Genomic DNA, 20,095 nt, shown 5'->3' on the forward strand with positions numbered 1-20,095 from the left:
CAAGTAGGATCATTTAGACCAAACTTTTTTCACTGTAATTTAGGTTTGGACTGAAGCATCATAAGGCAGAACAAGTGCCAAAAATAAAGACTCTTGAAAGACTTCAGAAGCTTAGGAATACAGTCATCTGCGTTTGAAGTTTGAGTCTGCCAAACCAGATTAATCAGTTACATTTTACAGTTTAATGTAAAAATGTAATTTTAATAAAGAGAATATTTGAGTTAAAAATTTTAAAATGTTACAAGATGTACAGAAAATGAAGACTCCCTAATTGCACTCTGCAAAAGCAAAATCTAGTTATCATTAAGGTTACAATTTTTTCCACGAAGGCCGCAGAAGTCACAGGATCTTCCAGTGTCACTTCCAGTGACACCAGTGACTTCAGCCCGTGGTGGCTGGGAGTTGTGGGCTACTGTGGGTGGTGGGGGCACCCGGAGCTCTGAGCGGTCCCCTGCAGCTGCCTAATCACTGCGGGTGGTGTAGGGACCCCCAAGTTGAGCTCCCCATTTTGTCGTGGATATTTGTAGGAAAAGTCCCAGACAGGTCACAGGCTTCTGTGAATTCTTCTTTATTGCCCATGACCTGTCCGTGATTTTTCATAAAAACATCTGTGATAAAATCTTCGGTTTCAACAATTTGGTCAGAAGATAAGGCATTGCTATATGGTACCTTATTATTGTTTTCACTAGAAGAATCCTCCTGAACCTTTATGCGTCGTCTTTTCTTTTTCTGCTTGTAACTGCGCTGATTTTCTTCTGCCTCAGCTTTCTTAGCAGATCTGAGAAATGGGAAAAAATTTCATTGATAAAAAGGAGAACACTGATGGATCAAACGTTTAGTTTTCCTCTTATAAAATACTCTACTACTCAATACAATGGTGTATTTCTCTCTTTTCACCCTATAGACTAACATCCTCTTACAAGAGGAGCATTACTATTATATCAATTCTCTAGATTAAACTGTTTATTCCTTAACAGAAATGCAAAACAATATGTTCTTCTGTATTGTGGACTCCTTTACTATCTTCAGATATGCAATAATGATGAATTATTGACTTTATCAGGCAATAATGGAGTAGATTGCACAGTTTACCAATGAGGTCCTATCATTTCTAAAGGGGTAAAGGAAAATGCCATATCGTAGTTTTGTATTGAGTATTGTGACACCTATATTGTAACTGGTTTGTACACACATCACTTCCATAGCAAAATAGTATCAATGTTAGTAATTTTCCACCTGTCTCTTTCACACTACACAAACAATAAGATTACATCTTAGACAACTTCCCATAACCTCACTAAAACTCAATCCTTAATTAGAAGCCATTGTTCCTTGACTGCAGCGAACTTGTTAGAAAAATACCAAGTGTTTTTAATGATCTTATCTTCTCGTATCCCAACTCTCCTAATTATACTGAGACATAGAAGAGGAAGTTCAAACTCTCACACTCAACTCAACTTCCAGGCTTTTGAAATAAATGAAATTGTAGATACCGAAATTCTGTAACACAAACAACTAAAATTTGTTTCAACTCCAATGAAGTGAGCTGTAGCTCACGAAAGCTTATGCTCAAATAAATTTGTTAGTCTCTAAGATGCCACAAGTACTCCTTTTCTTTTAACTAAAATTTAGTGTCTGATCTAAAAACCATTGAAGTCAATGGCAGTCTTTGGATCAGGTTCTTAGAACACATCTAAACATTTCAGACATGACATGTGGCAGTATTGTACCTTCCCAATAATCAGTTTTTAAAAAGTTCACCTGAGATGATTAGAACGAAAGTTTATTTATACCTTGTTCTAGGACGTTGCTCATCTTCAGATTCACTGACTTCTTCACTAACTCCAGATTCATGAAATTCTGAGTCATCTGAATCATCACTGCTCACTTTAAGAATTAAAAAAAAGAACATATCGACCTCTGTTGTAACCTAAAGTAATATCAATATAGCTTTACTAATAATACAAAAGTAATTTGTTTGAAATTAGTTTCTGCTGCTCGTAGCACTTGTAAATTCTTGGTCAATAAATGCCCTCATGTGCAGCTAATAAAATATCTCAGTAAGGTAGTGAAGCAATAGTTGTTTCAATAGACAGAGCAGAGAAGATGGCATGAAACGCCTGAAATGCAATTGAAACACACATGGCTTTGAACTGCTACATATTAAAAATCCAATGCAAATTTTTAAAAAATAACTCAAAAGGTAATAAAGAGGTCTTTCAAAGGTATATTGTAAGTAATATGTTTTGTTAGAAACCCTAATATTAATAGTAATATTTTATGATTCTTTTTAATTCACTGAATAGTTTTGTTTGGATTTGATTTTCCCTTATTGGTCTAGTACAGTGGTCACCAACCAGTCTGTCGCAATCGACTGGTCGATCCTGGAAACTCTCCCAGTTGAACGCGATCTCAGACGGTGCACCAGGGCTGCCGCTAAGGTAGGCTCCTTGTCTGCCCTGACCCCATGCCACTCCCATAAGTGGCCAGCACTCCCCAATGCGGGCGGGGATGCGGGGGAGGGCGGAAGAGAGAAGGGAGAGAGGTCTCCGGCTTGCTGCTCCTGCCTGCAAGCTCCGCCCCCGCAGCTCCCATTAGCCTGCACCCAAACTCCTTCCTAGAACCCACACCCCCTCCTGCACCCCAACCCCCTGCCCTGACCCCCCTCTCCGAGCCAGCACCTCATACCCTCTCCTGCACCCCAGCCCTGACCCCATTCCTAGAGCCAGCATCCCCCCTGCACCCCAACACACTGCCCCAGCCCTGAGCTCCCCCCTGCACCGCAACCTGCTACCCCAGGCTCAGCCCGGAGCCCCCTCCCACACTGCAAACCCCTCAGCCCCAGCCCAGAGCCTGCACCCCCTCCTGAACCCCAACCCCTTACCCCAGCCCGGTGAAAGTGAGTGAGGGTGGGGGAGACAGAGCAAAAGTGAGGGGGGAATAGAGTGAGTGGAGCGGGGCTTTGGGGAAGTGGCAGGGCCCTCAGGGAAGGGAAGGGGTAGATCCTGGGTTGCCCTTAAATTCAAAAAGTGATCTTGGGAGTAAAAACCGTTGGAGACCACTCGTCTAGTACATGAAAATGGAAAAGTGAAAACCAACTGATGAGAATCACACATGATGAAAAGCAAGGCTTTGATTACACGAAGCAGCAATTCACACTACAGAGGTATGTTTTCTAAAGCACACTAAATGTGCTGTGCTTTTATAGGTCCACGTAGACTCTGCTGGTGTGCACTAAAAATTCCCTAGTGTTTTATAACTCTGTGCTTGGGATAGGTTAAAGCGCAGTAGGAAACTTTTAATGAGCACCATGAGGATCTACACAGACCAATTAATGTGCAAAACATTAGTTCACTTTAGAAACCACACCCCTGTAGCGTGCATTACTCCACCATACAGACAACCCCTAAAGTAGATTAAAATATGAACAGTCTACACTGTTAGTAACATAGATAATAAACTGTTGTATAAAAAAAGTGTATGAATTTTTTGCCCGACACTGTCCATTCAATGGAACATTTCTTGAAAATTACAAACATGAGGATAGTTTCACATTTCTCCCTTTTCCCCCCATCACCAAAATAAAAAGCTTTACAGATGGCCTTCAGCTATGTCCCAAATAAGATTTCTATATTTCATTAATTTATCCACTACCCAAGAGTTGGACCTCATTGCTTCAAAGTTTCAGACCAATTTGGATTGACTTTTCACACATCAGATCAAAAAATTTATTGGATATAAGCTAACTTTTGAAAAAAGATTTAATATATATTTGCAACGGATAGAAAGTTAAACAGTTTTTCCCATTAAAATGGGAGACGGGGTAGTTGAAAATGAGGTGTACATAAATAGATACTTATTCAAAACAACTAAATACTCCCAGGGATGTTGAAGCCAATCAAGGTTCCCCAATCCTGATAATGACAATGCAGATTCAGGGTGCATTCAGAGGTCACAGCTGTTACTTGAGAGCTGGAAGAGCAGGCACAGAGGATCTACAGAGCCATCCTGCACTGCTTCTAAGGGTTGATAGTAGTGTTTCCTTCAAGCCCTGTACATTTCCTTATTTATAGCCATTGTATTCACGCTTCGTGCATATGAAGTGGAATGTAGTATTTATCCAATTCATATTAAAATAAGTACTACAAAAATCAAGTTAGAGATATAGAAAATAATCCCAGATTAAGACTTTTCTAGCTCAAAGGAGTTATAAACAGAGTCAACCATAACACCATTAAAAGTTGATATACATAACCAAGTTTTAAAATATGCACAAATCTGATTATTTTATATGAAAACAAGAGCTCAACCCAGATTGAGATACTGTAATTTTTGGTGAAGTGTGTGGATTTAATATGCTGATGCAAAGACTAAGTTAGAATATAGTTGCTTTACTCAGTCACACTAAACGTTCACTGCAAGGGCTAGTTTGTTATCTCCTTTTTATGGATGTCAGTGTTTTCGGATAACAGCACTGCCAACGCCAACGAGCACTGTCAGGATCAGCAACTTCTAAGAAATAAAAAAAGGTAAATCTAAATCCTTTGTGCTGAGAGTTCATTTCATTTCTCCCATCTCATGCTAAGTGTGCTACCTCTTTATACCTGATTGCCATGTTTAATGATTTTACCATGAGCTCATTATGTTTAAGTCATGAAGACTCAAAAAGAGGCCAGTATCTATAGTTCATAATTTTTGGGGGGCTGACTCATGATTTTTTAATGTTTGACATTTATAAGCAGCTAAAAATATAGTATGCTATTCTGTCCTATTTTATCATTTAAGATTAATTTTGAACACACTGGAAAGCTATAAGAGTTTCTTACTAAATGGTATATGTTGCAATAAGTAAAAAAAAATGCTACTCAGTAAATCACAGAATATGAGTAACTGGGAGTTAGGTTTTTGTTTGTTTTATGAACTTGGGGAGGTATAATAACGGAGGACCAAGTCACTGAGCTATTTGAAGTGAAAGAAATTTTACTGCTCCAGGTCAGGATTGAGGTAATTGAGGAGACTTATGACCAAAGGGTTCCAGAGATTGGTCTGGCCATGCTGTGGTCTGGCATTTTATTTGCTAAAATACTGTAAAAGTTGCAACAGTATCACAGAAGACGCAAAAATGAGACTTTTATGGGGGAAACACTATAAATATAATACAATACAGGATAATTCATCCTTAGGTACATGGAAGACTACACATGTATGGTATCCTGGCATTACTGCAACACTAAAAATATACCTATACTTTCAAATTGTGCAATAGGGATAATTTGCTTCCAATGTAAATAAACCATTTACACTCTGAAATGCCATGGTTACTGGAGTTTGCAGTGGCCTTGCTATAGCAGTGTTGGTCCCAGTTGGTCCCATGGTTATTAGATGTAAGAAATCTGCACTAACAGTCATTCCTTTGCTCCTCAACCCAGAAAAAGCTAGAAGAGCTGCATTCTTAGCTTCTTAAGAAAAGAAAAGAAAAGAAAAGAAAAGAAAAGAAAAGAAAAGAAAAGAAAAGAAAAGAAAAGAAAAGAAAAGAAAAATGAGAAATAAACCCAAGTTTTCATTTAAGAGTTCCATCTGCCGTCCCATTGTGAACCACTTTAGAAGAACTTGGAGGGATGTAGAGTTTAACTTTCTAGGATAAAGGAAATTTCTGGTGACACAAGGGCCTATATATAGTGTGAGGAAGAGATAGCAGTTGAAGGAGGAAGAGGAGGAAAATTTGGGTTTTCCTGAATTATACCTATTTGATTTGGTATTAAAAATTTCATGACTCAACCAGATTAACCCAATTTTTAGAGGGTGGGGAGAAGAGAGGAGGGAGATTAAATAGAGGGAAGGGGATTAAATAAGAGTAAACTATCATGGAATAGTCAATGTGTTATAATAAACCTAGTAAATGAACAAAAACAGACAACAGTCTGGGATGACAGCACAGGAGGAGATGTGTAAAAAATATATTTTAAAATTCCTCATTCAAAATCTGAGTTCTTTCCAAATTGTTCTAGTTTTAGATATATTGATTTAGTTTAAATGGACTTTAAGAAAATCTGTTTGAGTTAACATCATTATCTTTGAATTTGCTAGTTTTTGCCCTTGTAAATAAATCTTTCAAATTAGTTAGTTTTTTTAATTATTATTTAATCAAAAACTTACCAAATAACTTCATGGGGAGTTCACTGTCCCATGATTTAAGATTATAATTAGAGTATTTTGAAAACAAAAACAAACAAACCTTACTGACAAAAATTCAATGACAACAACACTGTTTTCCCTTATCTGCCTGTAGAGAGTTGATGGCACTAATTTCCTCTATATCAGCTGCAAAACAAGAAACAACTATAGCTGTGAAAGGGTAAGAGGCGGTGTGAGGAAGACAATATGGAATTCCAGGAAATCTTTTGTTCATTGGAAATCTCCATTACGTCACATAACTGAACATATTTCATCCAATCACAAATACATTCTGCCACATAAACATTTAAATGTTATACCTTTCCTTCTATTTCTGCGTTTGCCTTCTTTTGCATCTTTAGATTTTCCCTTTTTTTCTTCCTCAGATTCTCCATCACTCATACTTAGCTTGTGTCTCAGCAGTCTGTGTCTATATCTAGGCTTCTTAGACTCTTCATCATCTGAATCTGATTCAGAATTATCTTCCTTTTCATTCTCCTCTGTCAGAGAGAAGAAAAATCAGCACAGAACTCATACAGGTAGCTATTTGCTCATTTAAGTTGCATTTCATCTATTAAGTATTTCCAGGAAGATGTGATCGAATGAATGCACATATGCACTTCCCCCCCCACTTTGTCTTTGCAATGGAAATGGTTTGATCTTACAGTTATCACATAGATTATCAACTGAAGCAATTTTGTTTTCGTCATACATATCTCAAATACTTTACTCCTGGGGGAATTTTACATCACTGTGCGTGCACATAATTCATATCCCCATCAGATTTCTTTGTTTCCCTGCGGAAAAATGAATTCTCATGGGGAAACAAAGGGAAGCTATAAGAGTGGTCACGTGCCCCTCCCCGGCAGCGCAGGCAGGTCAGTTTGGGCTCCTGGAGCAGCCAGTAGAGATGTCAATCTCTGGGGGGGAGGGAAGGAAGGGAGGGCTTGGCAGTCATAGCTGTGTGAGAGAGAGACTCTGTCCCTCTCACTTGCTATTGCGGCATGCTCAGCATGGAGGGGCTGGGCATTGGGGTGTTTCTGAGGAGGTAGGCTCTGTCCCCTAAAGCAGAGCAGAATGCAGCAGCCGGCCTGCTTAGTGAATTGTTCGCATTGTCTCTGTGAATTCCCCCAGGAGTATAAAACAGGTATAAAAGTTTTAAGGCTCCTTTACACATTGCCAGAGTGGTGTAAAGGACCGTATGGCCTTATAAAAGCTTATGGTGCTTTAGGGATTAGAACTGAACTAAGTTTTTGGACTGAAAAAATTTCCATCAAAATGTACTCCATGAACTGTTTCCTAATGACCTATCTGCACATAGTCAGTAGCCAATATAAATTGTGAGTTTGATTCCACAGCCCTCACTTGCTCTTCAGTTGCCTACGATGTATCACTGAGCATATGGCTGCATATATTTGTCGTCTAGTAACTAGAAATAAAAGGTCAAACCTAGTTACATTACTATTAGGCAAGGGGGTTTAGGGATTTTCTCCAATGCTCCCCACTCCCATTCTCCATCCATTGTATTGTAGTTTAAATAAATTACCAAAATAATTGAAACCAGGGTGATTATATTGCATTATTTTGACAAATAAAATATGCAGAATTTTAAAATGTTGTGCACAGAATTTTTAATTTTTTGGTGTAGAATTCCCCCAGAAGTAATACTTGTATATCTTATTGTCTTTTATTAATCAAATATTGCTTAGCACATACTCTGTTCTAAATTGGTTATAACGATATGATCACAAAGTAAAAGTACACTTTTACAGAAGTCAAACAGAGAAACCCACAGACCGATACTAACTGAGTTCAGTTTGGCAGTTGGTATCAAAAAATGCATGATGTTTGGGGATTGTTTACTGATTTTGCTGTTATCTTTCCCTGAAAGACTTCTGAAATTATGACAGATTCTAAAGCACCACTTTTTTCCTGCCACATTTTGGTGCTCACCATCATCTTCTGCGTTTTCATTTTTCTTTCCCATCTTCTTTTTTCCTTCATCTGATTCTTCATCTGAAGATGCTTCTTCATCAGAGGAAAGATTTGCTTTGATTTCTTCTAAAAGCATTTTCTTGGCAATTCTTTGAAGTAAAACAAAAAATACTATGTATTCCATCGCTTACACAATAAATCAATGAATGACAAATGTAATCTTCTATAATTCAGAACTTCAGTAACAGGGTTGTGAGCTCAGAAAGAATTAGGAATGGAGAGCAATCATGGTGGTAATGAGAGGATATTCTAACTGACATTTCATATGTTAAACATGGTAATCTGCTTTGAAAGAAGTGCTTTGCAGTGCTCCCAAATAAGCACTTTCCAATTTTAAACCATGTTTACTGCAGGTTTTGCTCAAATGTGTTTTTTTAAAGCAACATATAACAACTTGGGCCCATTTTATTCCTCCCGACCTGTCCCATCTTCCATGTCACTCATCTTTTCTAATAAACTGTGATGCACTATTAAGCTGAAATTTTTTGTATTATTATTTTAGTTCTAATGGCCTCAGGAACACTAAGTGTTTTGGGCCAAGTCTCTAAATGATTAGAGACAAAAAAGAGTGTTAAAGCAACAGTCAATCTCTGGACACTTTCTTCTATGCATTTAATTCGTGGTAAAGGCAGTGCATACTGAAGACCTTAAATTCTGAAGACAAATGATATGCACTAAAACAATTTTTTATACTATAACTCCACATTTTGCTCAAGACAGCTGTTCCTGAGGTATAGGTTACAATCCTTTATGTCTGTGCCCTTGTACTTCAAAGGAGATGCCGCAGGAATAAGTGCAGTGTTTTATAGGGCACACACGGTTTCTCAAGAAGATGTGGTTGCAAACGGCTGGGAAAATCTACATCAGTAGAAGACCAGAGAAAGGGGATGAGAGCAGTCTCACATCCCCTCAAACATCTGCCAGCAACCCTCTTAGGCACTGTGACCCACAGATGAAGAAAACAGTGATTTGTCAAAAGTTACGGGTCTATATAAACTTGCAGAGTCAGACTATTATCCCACTTCCTGTAGAACAAAAAAGAGGTTGATCAACTTCTCATAGCCTCCCATTCCAACCCAAAAATATTTTCAGTTAAAATACAATAATTTAGACTATGAAAAACGCATTATTTACAGGATCTTTCAACAAAGGAAAATCAAGTATGAAAATACATACAGGGAAAAGTGATGTACAAATGGACAAGAATATTGTGGACTTAATCTGATACTGTACTTCAAGGGGGAAAAAAAAGAATTGTCCCTCATAGGGGATCAGGTCCTATGGAACTGAGGAATAAAAATAATAATATTTTTTTAAATATATTTCTCCCGTCTGCAATGTTAACTGCAAGACTTCATGTATTTTCCTCTATCAGATCTAATCATTTTAGCAGTAATGATGAAAAGCATTTTATTATATATATAGATATTATTCAGGAAAGGGAAGTATCTATACCTAATCAGAAACCCAGTTCAAAAGCCAGGAATTTGAACAGTTCTATTCTTCATTTGGAACTGGCACAGAAATAACTGACCCTAATGTGTTGCTTTTTATGTTACACAATTCAAGTAATAAGTAGTCACAGTGAACTATAAAATATATTTTATTTTATTTATACTTTATTTAAATTTTCCAGGAATTAATTTGTGCCCCCAAAAACCAATGCCAAATTTTCCAAGACCACTATTTTATTTCCCCACGGTTTTTGCAATTACACTTCAACCATACAATATTTTCCATCTTTTAATACATGTTAATATAATTTCAAATAAGAATTCACGACAGGCATATGTTCAACTGTTATTATTTAAAAGAAAAGAAAGGGGGGATATTAAAAATTATCCAAGAGCATGAAGATGTTTATGGTTGGTGCACTAAGTCACACTGATCTGCAGCATCCACAGAGGAAATATTAAGACATTAAAGAATTCTGACCCATATATAACTAGATGAGTCATGATATAAAGCTATTTTTCAAAACAAGTTTACCTAAAAAGTTGCTTTTAATTACTTATATCAACAGAACTCATTTTGTGGACCTGACCCAACATTTATTAAAGTTCATATGGACAAAGTCTCATTAATTTCAATTAGCTTTGAATCAGTCCATGTAGGAGAAATAAGAGAAGAGAGTAAATTTTAAATATTAATGAATGTGTATAATATCTGACAGGAGGAATAAATAGTTACCTGTATTTGAAAATTAAATCTTCCCCCTTTTGTAGTTTTTTTGAATACTGTACTTATTTGCTCATATCAGTTGTAATTTTCTTCAGAATACAATGGTTTGGATTTCCAAAAAAGGGGAACTATTTCCTTATTTTTAATTATTTTGTAACTTTCATATACAAAAGTTATTTTAACCTTAAAGTATAATCTAAGTAATGTGGACTTCACCAGTAGATTTACTAGCTTTTACATAAGAAACACACTCAACACCGGGAAAGGAATAAGGTACTGATGAAAAAAAAATTGCAAAAAACTTAAAATTAAGTTCACAGGTCTCAACATACTGCCCTGTACCAGTGCACCTAAATGATTTCACATTATCCTCAATAATGCTAAAAGAGTTAATAAAACTTGAAATTGGATAACAAATTCTTACCTGCATTGCAAGCCATCTTTTAAAATATATCAATATTTATATATTTATTTAAATAAAGTGGATTTTGACTCTTAAAAAGAAGGGTTTTTTCACATTTACAGAATAATGTTTGCTGAGAGAAATCTAAAGAATACATTCAGCAGAATTTCTTCACAAGTACAAACTTGAGTATGCACACATAGAATACTATTTCTTCTCTATTCCAGACTTCTCCTAAGGATACCCAGGTCACTGTCCACAGTACCATCATCATCTGAACTTCCTTAAGCTGAATAATTTTAATTATTACTAATTAAATAATACTAATTAATAAGCATTTCTGAAGTTGGCAGATTAATAACTAAATACTTTTCTGTTCCACAAGACATTAAACACACTAATTTTTAAGATAGTGAAAGAAAGTTCAAACACTGCACATCAACAGGGGATGCAACTATTTATTTAGTAGAAATAAGACAGAAAATTATGGTCCTCAAAAACTAGATTTTCTCTAGTATGTTCCACTGAAGTGGTGCTCTAGTCTGAAAATGTAAAGCATGTTTAGAAATTAGGACTATTTTTCCACTTTTGATGTAATCAAAGGATTATATATAATGAAATTGGTAAACAATACCGAAAAGACAGACAGTGCGGAACAGATCAAACCCTATAAATACTTCTGGTAAATATTTGGCATACCAGTATTCACATCATCATGTGAAACTGGATGTTTAGTTCTTGAAATCAGTTTTATTAAGTTAAATTATATCTGACCTCAAAGTAATAAAATTTATTCCAACTTCAAGTTCAACTTCCAAATCTTTTGAAAGTAATTAAGACTGAAGATGAACAGTTACCTACACTGACAAACTTTTATTCTTTTCAGCACTTGTTTAACCATCAAACTGCAGATGCGCCAAGACAATAGAGATTATGATAGTGTACAAATCTGTTTCCCCCAACAAATCTCTGGGGGATTTTTATTTATTTTCCTGGGATCCTGGGAACTGAGGTGGATTCTTAGCCAACATCAATTACAATTAAATGCTATAAAACTTTTAAATAAAAATAAAAACAAAACAAAAAAACTGGGGCCATGTGATCCACTCAATAGTACACTGGGCTGCAAGTGAGGAGACCCGGATGCTATTCCCAGCTCTGTCACAGACTTGCTGTGTGATCTTTAGCAAGTTATTTCACATCTTTGTGACTCTGATCCCCACGACCGTGCCTGTCTAAATAGGCAGTAACCCTTTGGCAAGGACTGACTCATTTATAGCTTGTCAAAAACCTTGAGGATACAATGTTGCAACTGTAAAACAAATTTAGCTAAGAATTTAACTAAAAATAATGATTAACACTATGTGTTAACATGCTTAATTAAATCAAATCAACTCACAGGTGGTTTCCATAAACACATATTAGTTATATGTATAATCAAATTGTCCAAAATAAGCCACTAAAGAGACAAAACCATAAGGCTGCGCTAATAGAAAGCCGCATCCTTTAAGAGTATTAGAAATTTAATTGAATTTCACCGTTAGCATATTTTTAATATTTAGTTGTATTTGTATTTATAGTTTTATATATGTATGTTTGACTGACATTTAGTGCGCACACAAAAATACTTTCCTTCAGATTAATAATTTACCAAATACTTTGTTCTATAGATTGTATTATGCCTTTGTTTCAACGATCTGATTTTCCATCTCTCGTAGAGGTATTACAATTAAATTAAATGCTTGGACAAGAAAAATGTTTTACAAAAATTTATTGCATCCATCAAATACTTAAAGGCATTCTGCATTAATACACTATTTACCTCTTAATAAACAAAAACTACTGCGAACATATTAACAGTACCATTTAAAAGATCAGAAGGACCAACAATAAACAAATACACAACATACGATGACAGCATACAGCACTGCCTGTCATATTGTGACCAACTCAGATATTGCACTTTGGCAAAGATGATTTCAAAACTTATTAAAAAAATTATTCATGTCATTCACATTCAAATGTATTCAAACAATAGAACTTCTAAACTAGAGACTTGCAACCATGAGTGCCCATACTATAAATATCTCACTGGATACTAGGTACCCTCTTTGGTCTGGTAGAAAAGAGGCCGCTTGTCTGAGTAACAGAAAATATTTTTTTAAAGTTGTGTTGAGTAAAGGAAAAAAAATGTTTTTTTAAATCTTCTCAAAATGTTTTCCATCTTTTTACAATTTTGTACCAGTGATTACGGTACAAAGTACAATGAGTGTTGAATGTAATATTAGTGAGTTCAGTTATCATTTACTTCCTGAAGGCTGAAAAGTGTATTTGGTAACAGATACCTCCCCCTACACCTCAGAAATTTATATTCAGAATATTTCCTAGATAAAAAATTTAAACAATGAGTCAGTTTGAAAAGTTACACAAACTGATTTTAAAACCTAAAAGAAAATATAATGATATTTCATGATCAAATCTATTTTGTTCAAGATCTGTTGAGGTTGTATTGAGAAACATGATAATCCCCTCCACACTAATAGGTCAAATCTACCAGTTAACATTTGTACTGTAAAAAGCTGAGTTTATTTTGATGATAAATATTTGCTTTAAATCAGCTGAATCATCAACCAGAAATTCTTAAAAACGTAACAAAGGTAGAGTGAAATTAAAGTATATTTAAATAAAAGTAAGGTTAACAATGTTTAAATGTTGTGCTTATGGACCTGTGCTGTCAGTCCCTTAAAAGTTGTTTTTTAAAAAGTGAATTAAAATGCTTAAATTTTAAAACTGAACATACAGAAGAGCTAGATTAGCAGCAATATTTCTGCACCCAACTGAGGTCCATATAACAAAATTCTGTTTTTAAATTCACTTCAGCTATGTAACAAAACGCAGCTACTTTGTGGAACAGACACAATATTCTATGCTAATAAGGCTCAGAAGCAGAAAAGCAGACTCCATCAACAGTTGTACTGCAAAGTTACAAAGTCGGTCCCACATTTACTACAGGACAAAAAATTCAGTTTCAGAAATACTGTATAAAGTTTTCTTGGAAAAACTTAATCTAACTACAATAGCTTCCAAAAAGAAACTCCTTCTCATAATTGAGTGTTTAGCATAGAGTCCCTTTAAATTAATACTTTGTTTATGCTGTTACTAATTAAAAAGCCAAAAACTTTTACATTTTATTGCATTCGCTATCCAAGCTACTTTTTGAGGACTACATTGTAATAGTAAAATATGACATACTTTTAAAAAAACAACCACCTAAAAGTAAAATTACATCTATTAGTTTTTATAAATTTAAATTTTAAAACTAAATAATATATAGGCCCAGATCCTAAAATCACTCATTCACATGATTCACTACACATGTGAGTATTTCCCTTCATGGCAAGTAAGCCTATGTATGAGTGCCTGTAGCATCAAGACCTTAACCATCACATAGGTGATTTCAGGTACTCATCAATTAATTAAACCTCAACTTCATTAACAGTCCAGAAAATCCATGAAAATGTTTTCTCCATAAACGTGTTCCCATACTTTTGCTTTATCTTTTTAATGAGAAAAGGTGTTTTAATAAAAAAAAAAAAACAAATTATGTAGCTCTAATAATCAAGATCCACTATAAAGATTTTATCATTGTATATTGCACAGATGCCAATTTTTATCATCTATTCATGTAAGTAGCTGAAATTCACATTTATCAAAGCAGGCTTTTACTTGCCTCAATGAAGAGCTTATCACAAAACCCACATTTTACATAGGAATATAAAACAGACAGTGCTGCAATGCATTTATAACACACCCTATGCAAGGTGTGTTAGTTAACACTTCTAAATATTTTCTTTACATTTCTGGATTTTGGCCTCTGTTTTCTGGCCTCTCGTTCAAACTTGCGGGAAGCCTGTGAGCGAGTCTTTACAAGGCAGGCAGTCCTGGTTTTTACAACCTGCTTGCTGTTCCGTTGCGCCGGTTTGCGCCCACGCCTAGGGTGTGTTATAATCTTTTTAAAGTCCTTATGGATGGAATCATACCTATTCTCAGGATCGTCGTCATCCTCCTCCTCCTCCATTGGAGCAGCCCCCGATTTAGTATCTCCTTCATCCCCTGGGGAAAAAAGTCAGAGATTTGACATAAGGATAGAACCAACAATGCACATATCAATTTTCTATTATATGTGACCTGTTGCAGCACACACTCAATTTAAAGATAACTTGGTACTAAATATCACAACCCAACCTTTTAAAAAAAAAAAAAAAAGCAATCTTGAATAGACAAAGTATTCCCCTATACAATATCTAATAGTAGAACGCTCTTTGAAGCAAGAGCCTTGTTAACATCTATATCTACTGTTGTAATTTTCAAGCAAATCTTTAATACCATATAAAATGAAGCCATAATCTGTATAGATTTTACTTTAAAATGCACAATAATTGAATGCTCCACTCTTCAGGTATTTTAAAAATGAAAATTTAAGATTTTCTTGTCCACTTCACAACTGGATTCCCATCACCAAATTCACAGAGACTGAAAAGATGATGGCAAATAAGTTACAGTACTTTCAACTTTCAAGTATACAAGAGCTTGCTTACTCATAACTAAGCTGCCTATTCACAAGAAATATTTCAGTAGGAAAAAGTTTCTCTTGCTGATCTACTTCCCTCTCTGTACTACCACGGAAAACCATGCAACATCCATCCATCTTAGAACATGCACATTTATGTATGAAGACTTGTATTTTGAGAACTATGCTCATTAGCCTCAGAGCAACAATATCAAAATTCAGCTTATTATATAACATACCTCACAAATGCAGGAAGTTAATATACCTAATTTATCTATTAAAACCAGAAGTCAACTTAAGCAGGAGGAAATTTTTTCCTTCCTTAAAATTACACGAGAGAAGGGAGTTATACATTCTAATCTTGACCCTGCCACCTACCTTTTTAGTTCACACACACTATTTTTCCCTAAAATGTTGTTAATTTTTAAACTTTTAAAAGTTGGCTTGCAAATGGAATTATAATGACACAAGAGTATCCGGCAATGTGTGCTAAACTACTTCCAGTATAGTCTATGGACATTGAGTCTACCCACTGAAAATTCATTTTTTAAAAACAAATTTCTGATCGTCCAGTAATGTCTAGCCAATGAAAAGAGGAATTGGTCCACAAGTGGTCAAGTAAGTATTCTTTGTTGCTACTTCATATGGCTTTCAAGGTTCTCTAGTTGATGTAACATTGCCATAGAATGGGAGCCAGCCAGCAATCAGCAGTAGGACTGGATATCAGGGGACCTGCTAAAGAAGGGTGAAGTGTCAGTAGTTCTTGCATTCAATACGTCCCTCTGCTTGGTTAGTAGGGACTTTCAACAGATATTGGTAGTATGTTGGTGGATTACTTTTAAATTCCACTTGTAGGTCACCTTTAATATGTTAATAGTTGAAGCATCTCTTCCTTTAGAAGTCCACCCCACACACAAATTATTTTCTCCTCTGCTTAAAGTCCCTTAAGGCCCAATTCTATTCCCATGGGAATCAAAGGTGTAAAGAAATCCGAGAGAGCAGGACAATTCCTTAGTACCCAATTCTTTTAACTTCATGCCATCATGTGCTTGAGCCTCATCCACCCTTTCCATATGATTCAATCTCCCCCCCACCTCCAATACCCTTTTTTAATCCACAGGTATAAGCTTCAGATACTCTCTCATTCCTATTGTTGCCTGACCCTTTTTAAGGTTGATGTTTAGATTAATGACCAATTGATCTGGCTGCAATAAGGCTCTTCCCCCCAGAATAAGGCTACACAGAATTCACACTATGGAGTTCAATATTTTGTGGGGCGTCTCGGTGTGGGTAACAAGGATACTCACACTGAGGGCAAAATAAAACCTTAGATACCTTTATTAAAATAATGGAGAAAGCTAGAAATGATCCAAGCCACACAAGAAAGATAATACAGGATCAGGGTAATCTTTGTTATCATTCTATGTATAAGCTTTAGAATTTCATGCTCACACCCTTAGTTGGGGACAAAAGGACCAACTCTATCTCCGTCATGCAGTGTCCAATGATACAAGTCTCCCAATGAGTTGAAGGGTCAAGTAGAAAAGCAGCAGACAGCAATGGAAGAGGTCCAGGGAAAGAATAGCCCCGGGCCACATGGTGACTGCCCTGTTACAGGGCCTGAGCATCATATACCCACATGTAGCCTTTTTACCAGTATAATACTGACGTGTACTTATTTTATATGTTAACATATTGATGTGTGTGACTAACATTTCAGCACATGATCATGCCATCATCCCTTGCTTAAGTGGATTTGCAGTTATTACTTCCATGTTCCTTGTAGTAGCACTTACTGGAACATTCTAGCTCCTACTGTTGAGCAAACTCTTCTTAGTTCCCCAAATCTAAAGATAACCGCTGATCTGTGCTAAGGGAGACGGCCTACTTAACCATACTTATGCTAACTTATGCTCCAGCTAATGTCTTACAGGATATAGGCCTAATGGTTTCTTGCATTACAGCAGAATAGAATAGAAGGCAAGCCAGTGCATGTAATGGGGTGAATATCATTGGGCAAACTTGCCCTATGGGCTACACTGCTACTTACTGCTTTATAATTCTTTGATATCATTTATGTAATATGATTCACAAAATGATGAACCATTTTTCTTATAGGGTATCACTATTAGATTATTTGATGTAATTTTATGTAAGGATTTGGGGAAGAGGAGTCTCTCTTTAAACTGTATAAAATGCTTCACCTTGCACTTTCGTGAAGCTGCAGAAATGATGTTTTCTTGTACATTACCATTACGGTTTGTGGTATACTCCTCTACTATATACGTATTCTTGAATTCCTAAATGCTGCCAGACATTGACATAATTGTTTAAGTTTCCATTTGTCACCCATAAATCCTTGTCTGAGTAGTGTCTTGAAGTTTATGGCCCATTTAAGGAAAAACATTCTATATCTTTAATGCTATTCTCTTTACATTTTTATATTAAATGGCATGAACTTATGTAAATTTCATAGCCCACTGAAAAATGGACTAATAGTACTGGCAAAAAAGTCAGGTATAGTGAAATCTTTTATTAATGCTCCACAATACTGAGCTATATATCAAGCAGCTTCACTTTTGAACCTCTGCTTAACAAAGACTGTATATGTCATGTCAAACTGTGTAGTGGTTTTGCAATGTAAAAAAATACTCTTTTGGAGACTAAGATTTCCTACTAGTTAGGTATATGATTGGCACGATAAGAATTGTTGGGTAGTATAATCAGCAAACGTAAATTAGTAGCAACTCAACTCAAAGTGTTCAATGTCACTGCCATGGGTGGTAAGAGGAATTGAGGAATGGGCTGCAGCCTTTCTCACTGGCATTCTAGCATAGTAGACACAGGGCACATACATGGCTCCAAGACATTTCTAGTCCAAAGACTCCAATCTCACATGTATGCGATGCATGCACAACTACACTGGAATCCATACTTACACATACTTGAAGAATTGGTTACCCTAAGATGACCTCTTGAATTTGGATAATGGCTCAGTGTTAAGTAGCTCTTAACATACCAAATCTCCTCTAAGGTATTCTTGAGGTGGAACACAAGAGAGCGGTACAGAAAACTTTATGTTAAATTTTGTGCTTACTGCATACTCAGAGCAGAGTTAATCGCACTATTCCAAATCAAAGTAGCTTCAAAGAGGGAACATATCTTATAAATAGAAAAGTCTCTTGAACTATCTGTAGTTGCCAGACTTTCTGAACAGTCTAAATTTTTTATACAAGACCAGCAAAAAGCCTTACATTTTTAATTTAAGAATGGTTAACATTAATCCATTGATACTAGGTAGATTAGAAGCTCCTACATTAACACTGAGCATATTATCATCTCTCCCTAAAGCAGAAAATTTAAAAAACAAAAACCTCTAGAAGACCGAATCTTCAGATCCATTACACCACTGCTTGTTAGGTAAATTAGCATTTTCCAGCTCCACTCTAACTGTACATGAAAATCAACTTTTTTACAAGATTTCTGCATAACTGTTTTAGATTTTGACCCTATTATAATCAGAATAGTAATATATGAACAAGATGCATCAGTAACAACTACTCTAAAAACAATAGCTCAATATATTGTTAACAAAACTGTGCTCTTTTATAGTGCCTTCTATCCAAAGAATTCAAAGTAATTTACAAACATTACTGAATAAAGTACTGTTGGCAAGTATTCTCTCCATTTTACATATAGGGAAAATAAAAGACAAAGGTTCAGTAATTCCCCTGAAGTCAAACAGTCTGTGGCAGAACTTGAAACAGAACTTGGAAGTTCCTGAGGTCTGTGCTTTACAGGAACATTGTCCACTTGAATTTTCTGAATTAACTCATTTAAATAAATAAATCAATCTTCTGATTCAGTATCTTTGAAATACATTTTCAATTTTTTTTTTTTGTTACTTTTTTGAGAAGGAAGACCCAGAAGCAACAATGCCCTCTTGTCCCCATCCTTTCCCTTTCTGTGCATACTCCTGCCTACTCAGGGGCAGCTCTACCAATTTTGCTGCCCCAAGCAACCGCTGCCGAATTGCTGCCGCTGCAACAGTGGCAGAGCTGCTGCCAAATTGCCGCCGTGCCCGGAAGAGCAGCGGGGCTCTGCCGAATTGCCGCCGTGGGACAAGGACTGCCGTCCCATTCACAATGCTGCCCCTGCTTGGAAAGCTGGTACCTGGAGCCAGCCCTGTGCCTACTGAATCTTCTGTTTCAGCTTCAGTCTCACAAGCCATGGGGAAGGATGTGCATCAACTATAATGCAGTGAAATCAAGTACAGAAAAATGTACTGTAGAATGCCAATGGAAACAGTCTGGAAAAAGTTTCTCTCTCAGAGTAATCTTAGTAACAACCGTAGATATAAATTGTTCATCTGGAAATTAAATTTGATAGTGCCCCTTTTAACCTCAAGATCACCCTTCCTCTTTATTTTTAGGTTCTCCAAGCCTAAAAGTTCCAGCTGTGCTGCTTTGAATTTTTTAAAGAATAAAGGACTAATCAGATGCTGATCAAAGGGGGTCCTCCCTTCAAGTCTGGGCAAGAAAAAGAATTAGCCCCCATGCTCTCAGAAGCACTTTTAAAATGCATAAAAATCTGCTCAAATAATAAATAGCAGCCTGATAGACTTTAGCAACAGTTGTCATTTTAGTTAAATAAAATTATTAGAATCTATTTCATGGGACACACAGATAATCTGGCCCACTTTAAAAAGTGCACATGCATAAACTATAGCTAATTCTCCAAAGGACACATTATACCACAAGGCTTGATACTCT

General features: G+C 36.1%; 1 protein-coding gene across 10 annotated transcripts in view; it reads right to left on the bottom strand.

Moving 5' to 3' along the window:
* The window catches only part of ATRX (ATRX chromatin remodeler), a 139,942-nt gene that overhangs the window by 71,106 nt on the left and 48,741 nt on the right, over nucleotides 1–20,095 (bottom strand). For all 10 annotated transcript variants that reach the window (XR_006274471.1, XM_038415175.2, XM_038415176.2 and 7 more), the window contains 5 exons: nucleotides 14,794–14,866; nucleotides 8,128–8,258; nucleotides 6,495–6,674; nucleotides 1,794–1,887; nucleotides 670–778 (listed from right to left, as the gene is read on the bottom strand). Coding sequence is in view for 9 of the 10 variants with exons in the window: in XM_038415175.2 (XP_038271103.1) it covers nucleotides 670–778; nucleotides 1,794–1,887; nucleotides 6,495–6,674; nucleotides 8,128–8,258; nucleotides 14,794–14,866 (587 nt within the window). In the remaining variant the exon portion in view is untranslated. The remainder of the gene's footprint in view (nucleotides 1–669; nucleotides 779–1,793; nucleotides 1,888–6,494; nucleotides 6,675–8,127; nucleotides 8,259–14,793; nucleotides 14,867–20,095) is intronic.

The sequence above is a fragment of the Dermochelys coriacea genome, chromosome 9 (genome assembly GCF_009764565.3).
Source record: "Dermochelys coriacea isolate rDerCor1 chromosome 9, rDerCor1.pri.v4, whole genome shotgun sequence".
Classification (NCBI taxonomy): domain Eukaryota; kingdom Metazoa; phylum Chordata; order Testudines; family Dermochelyidae; genus Dermochelys; species Dermochelys coriacea.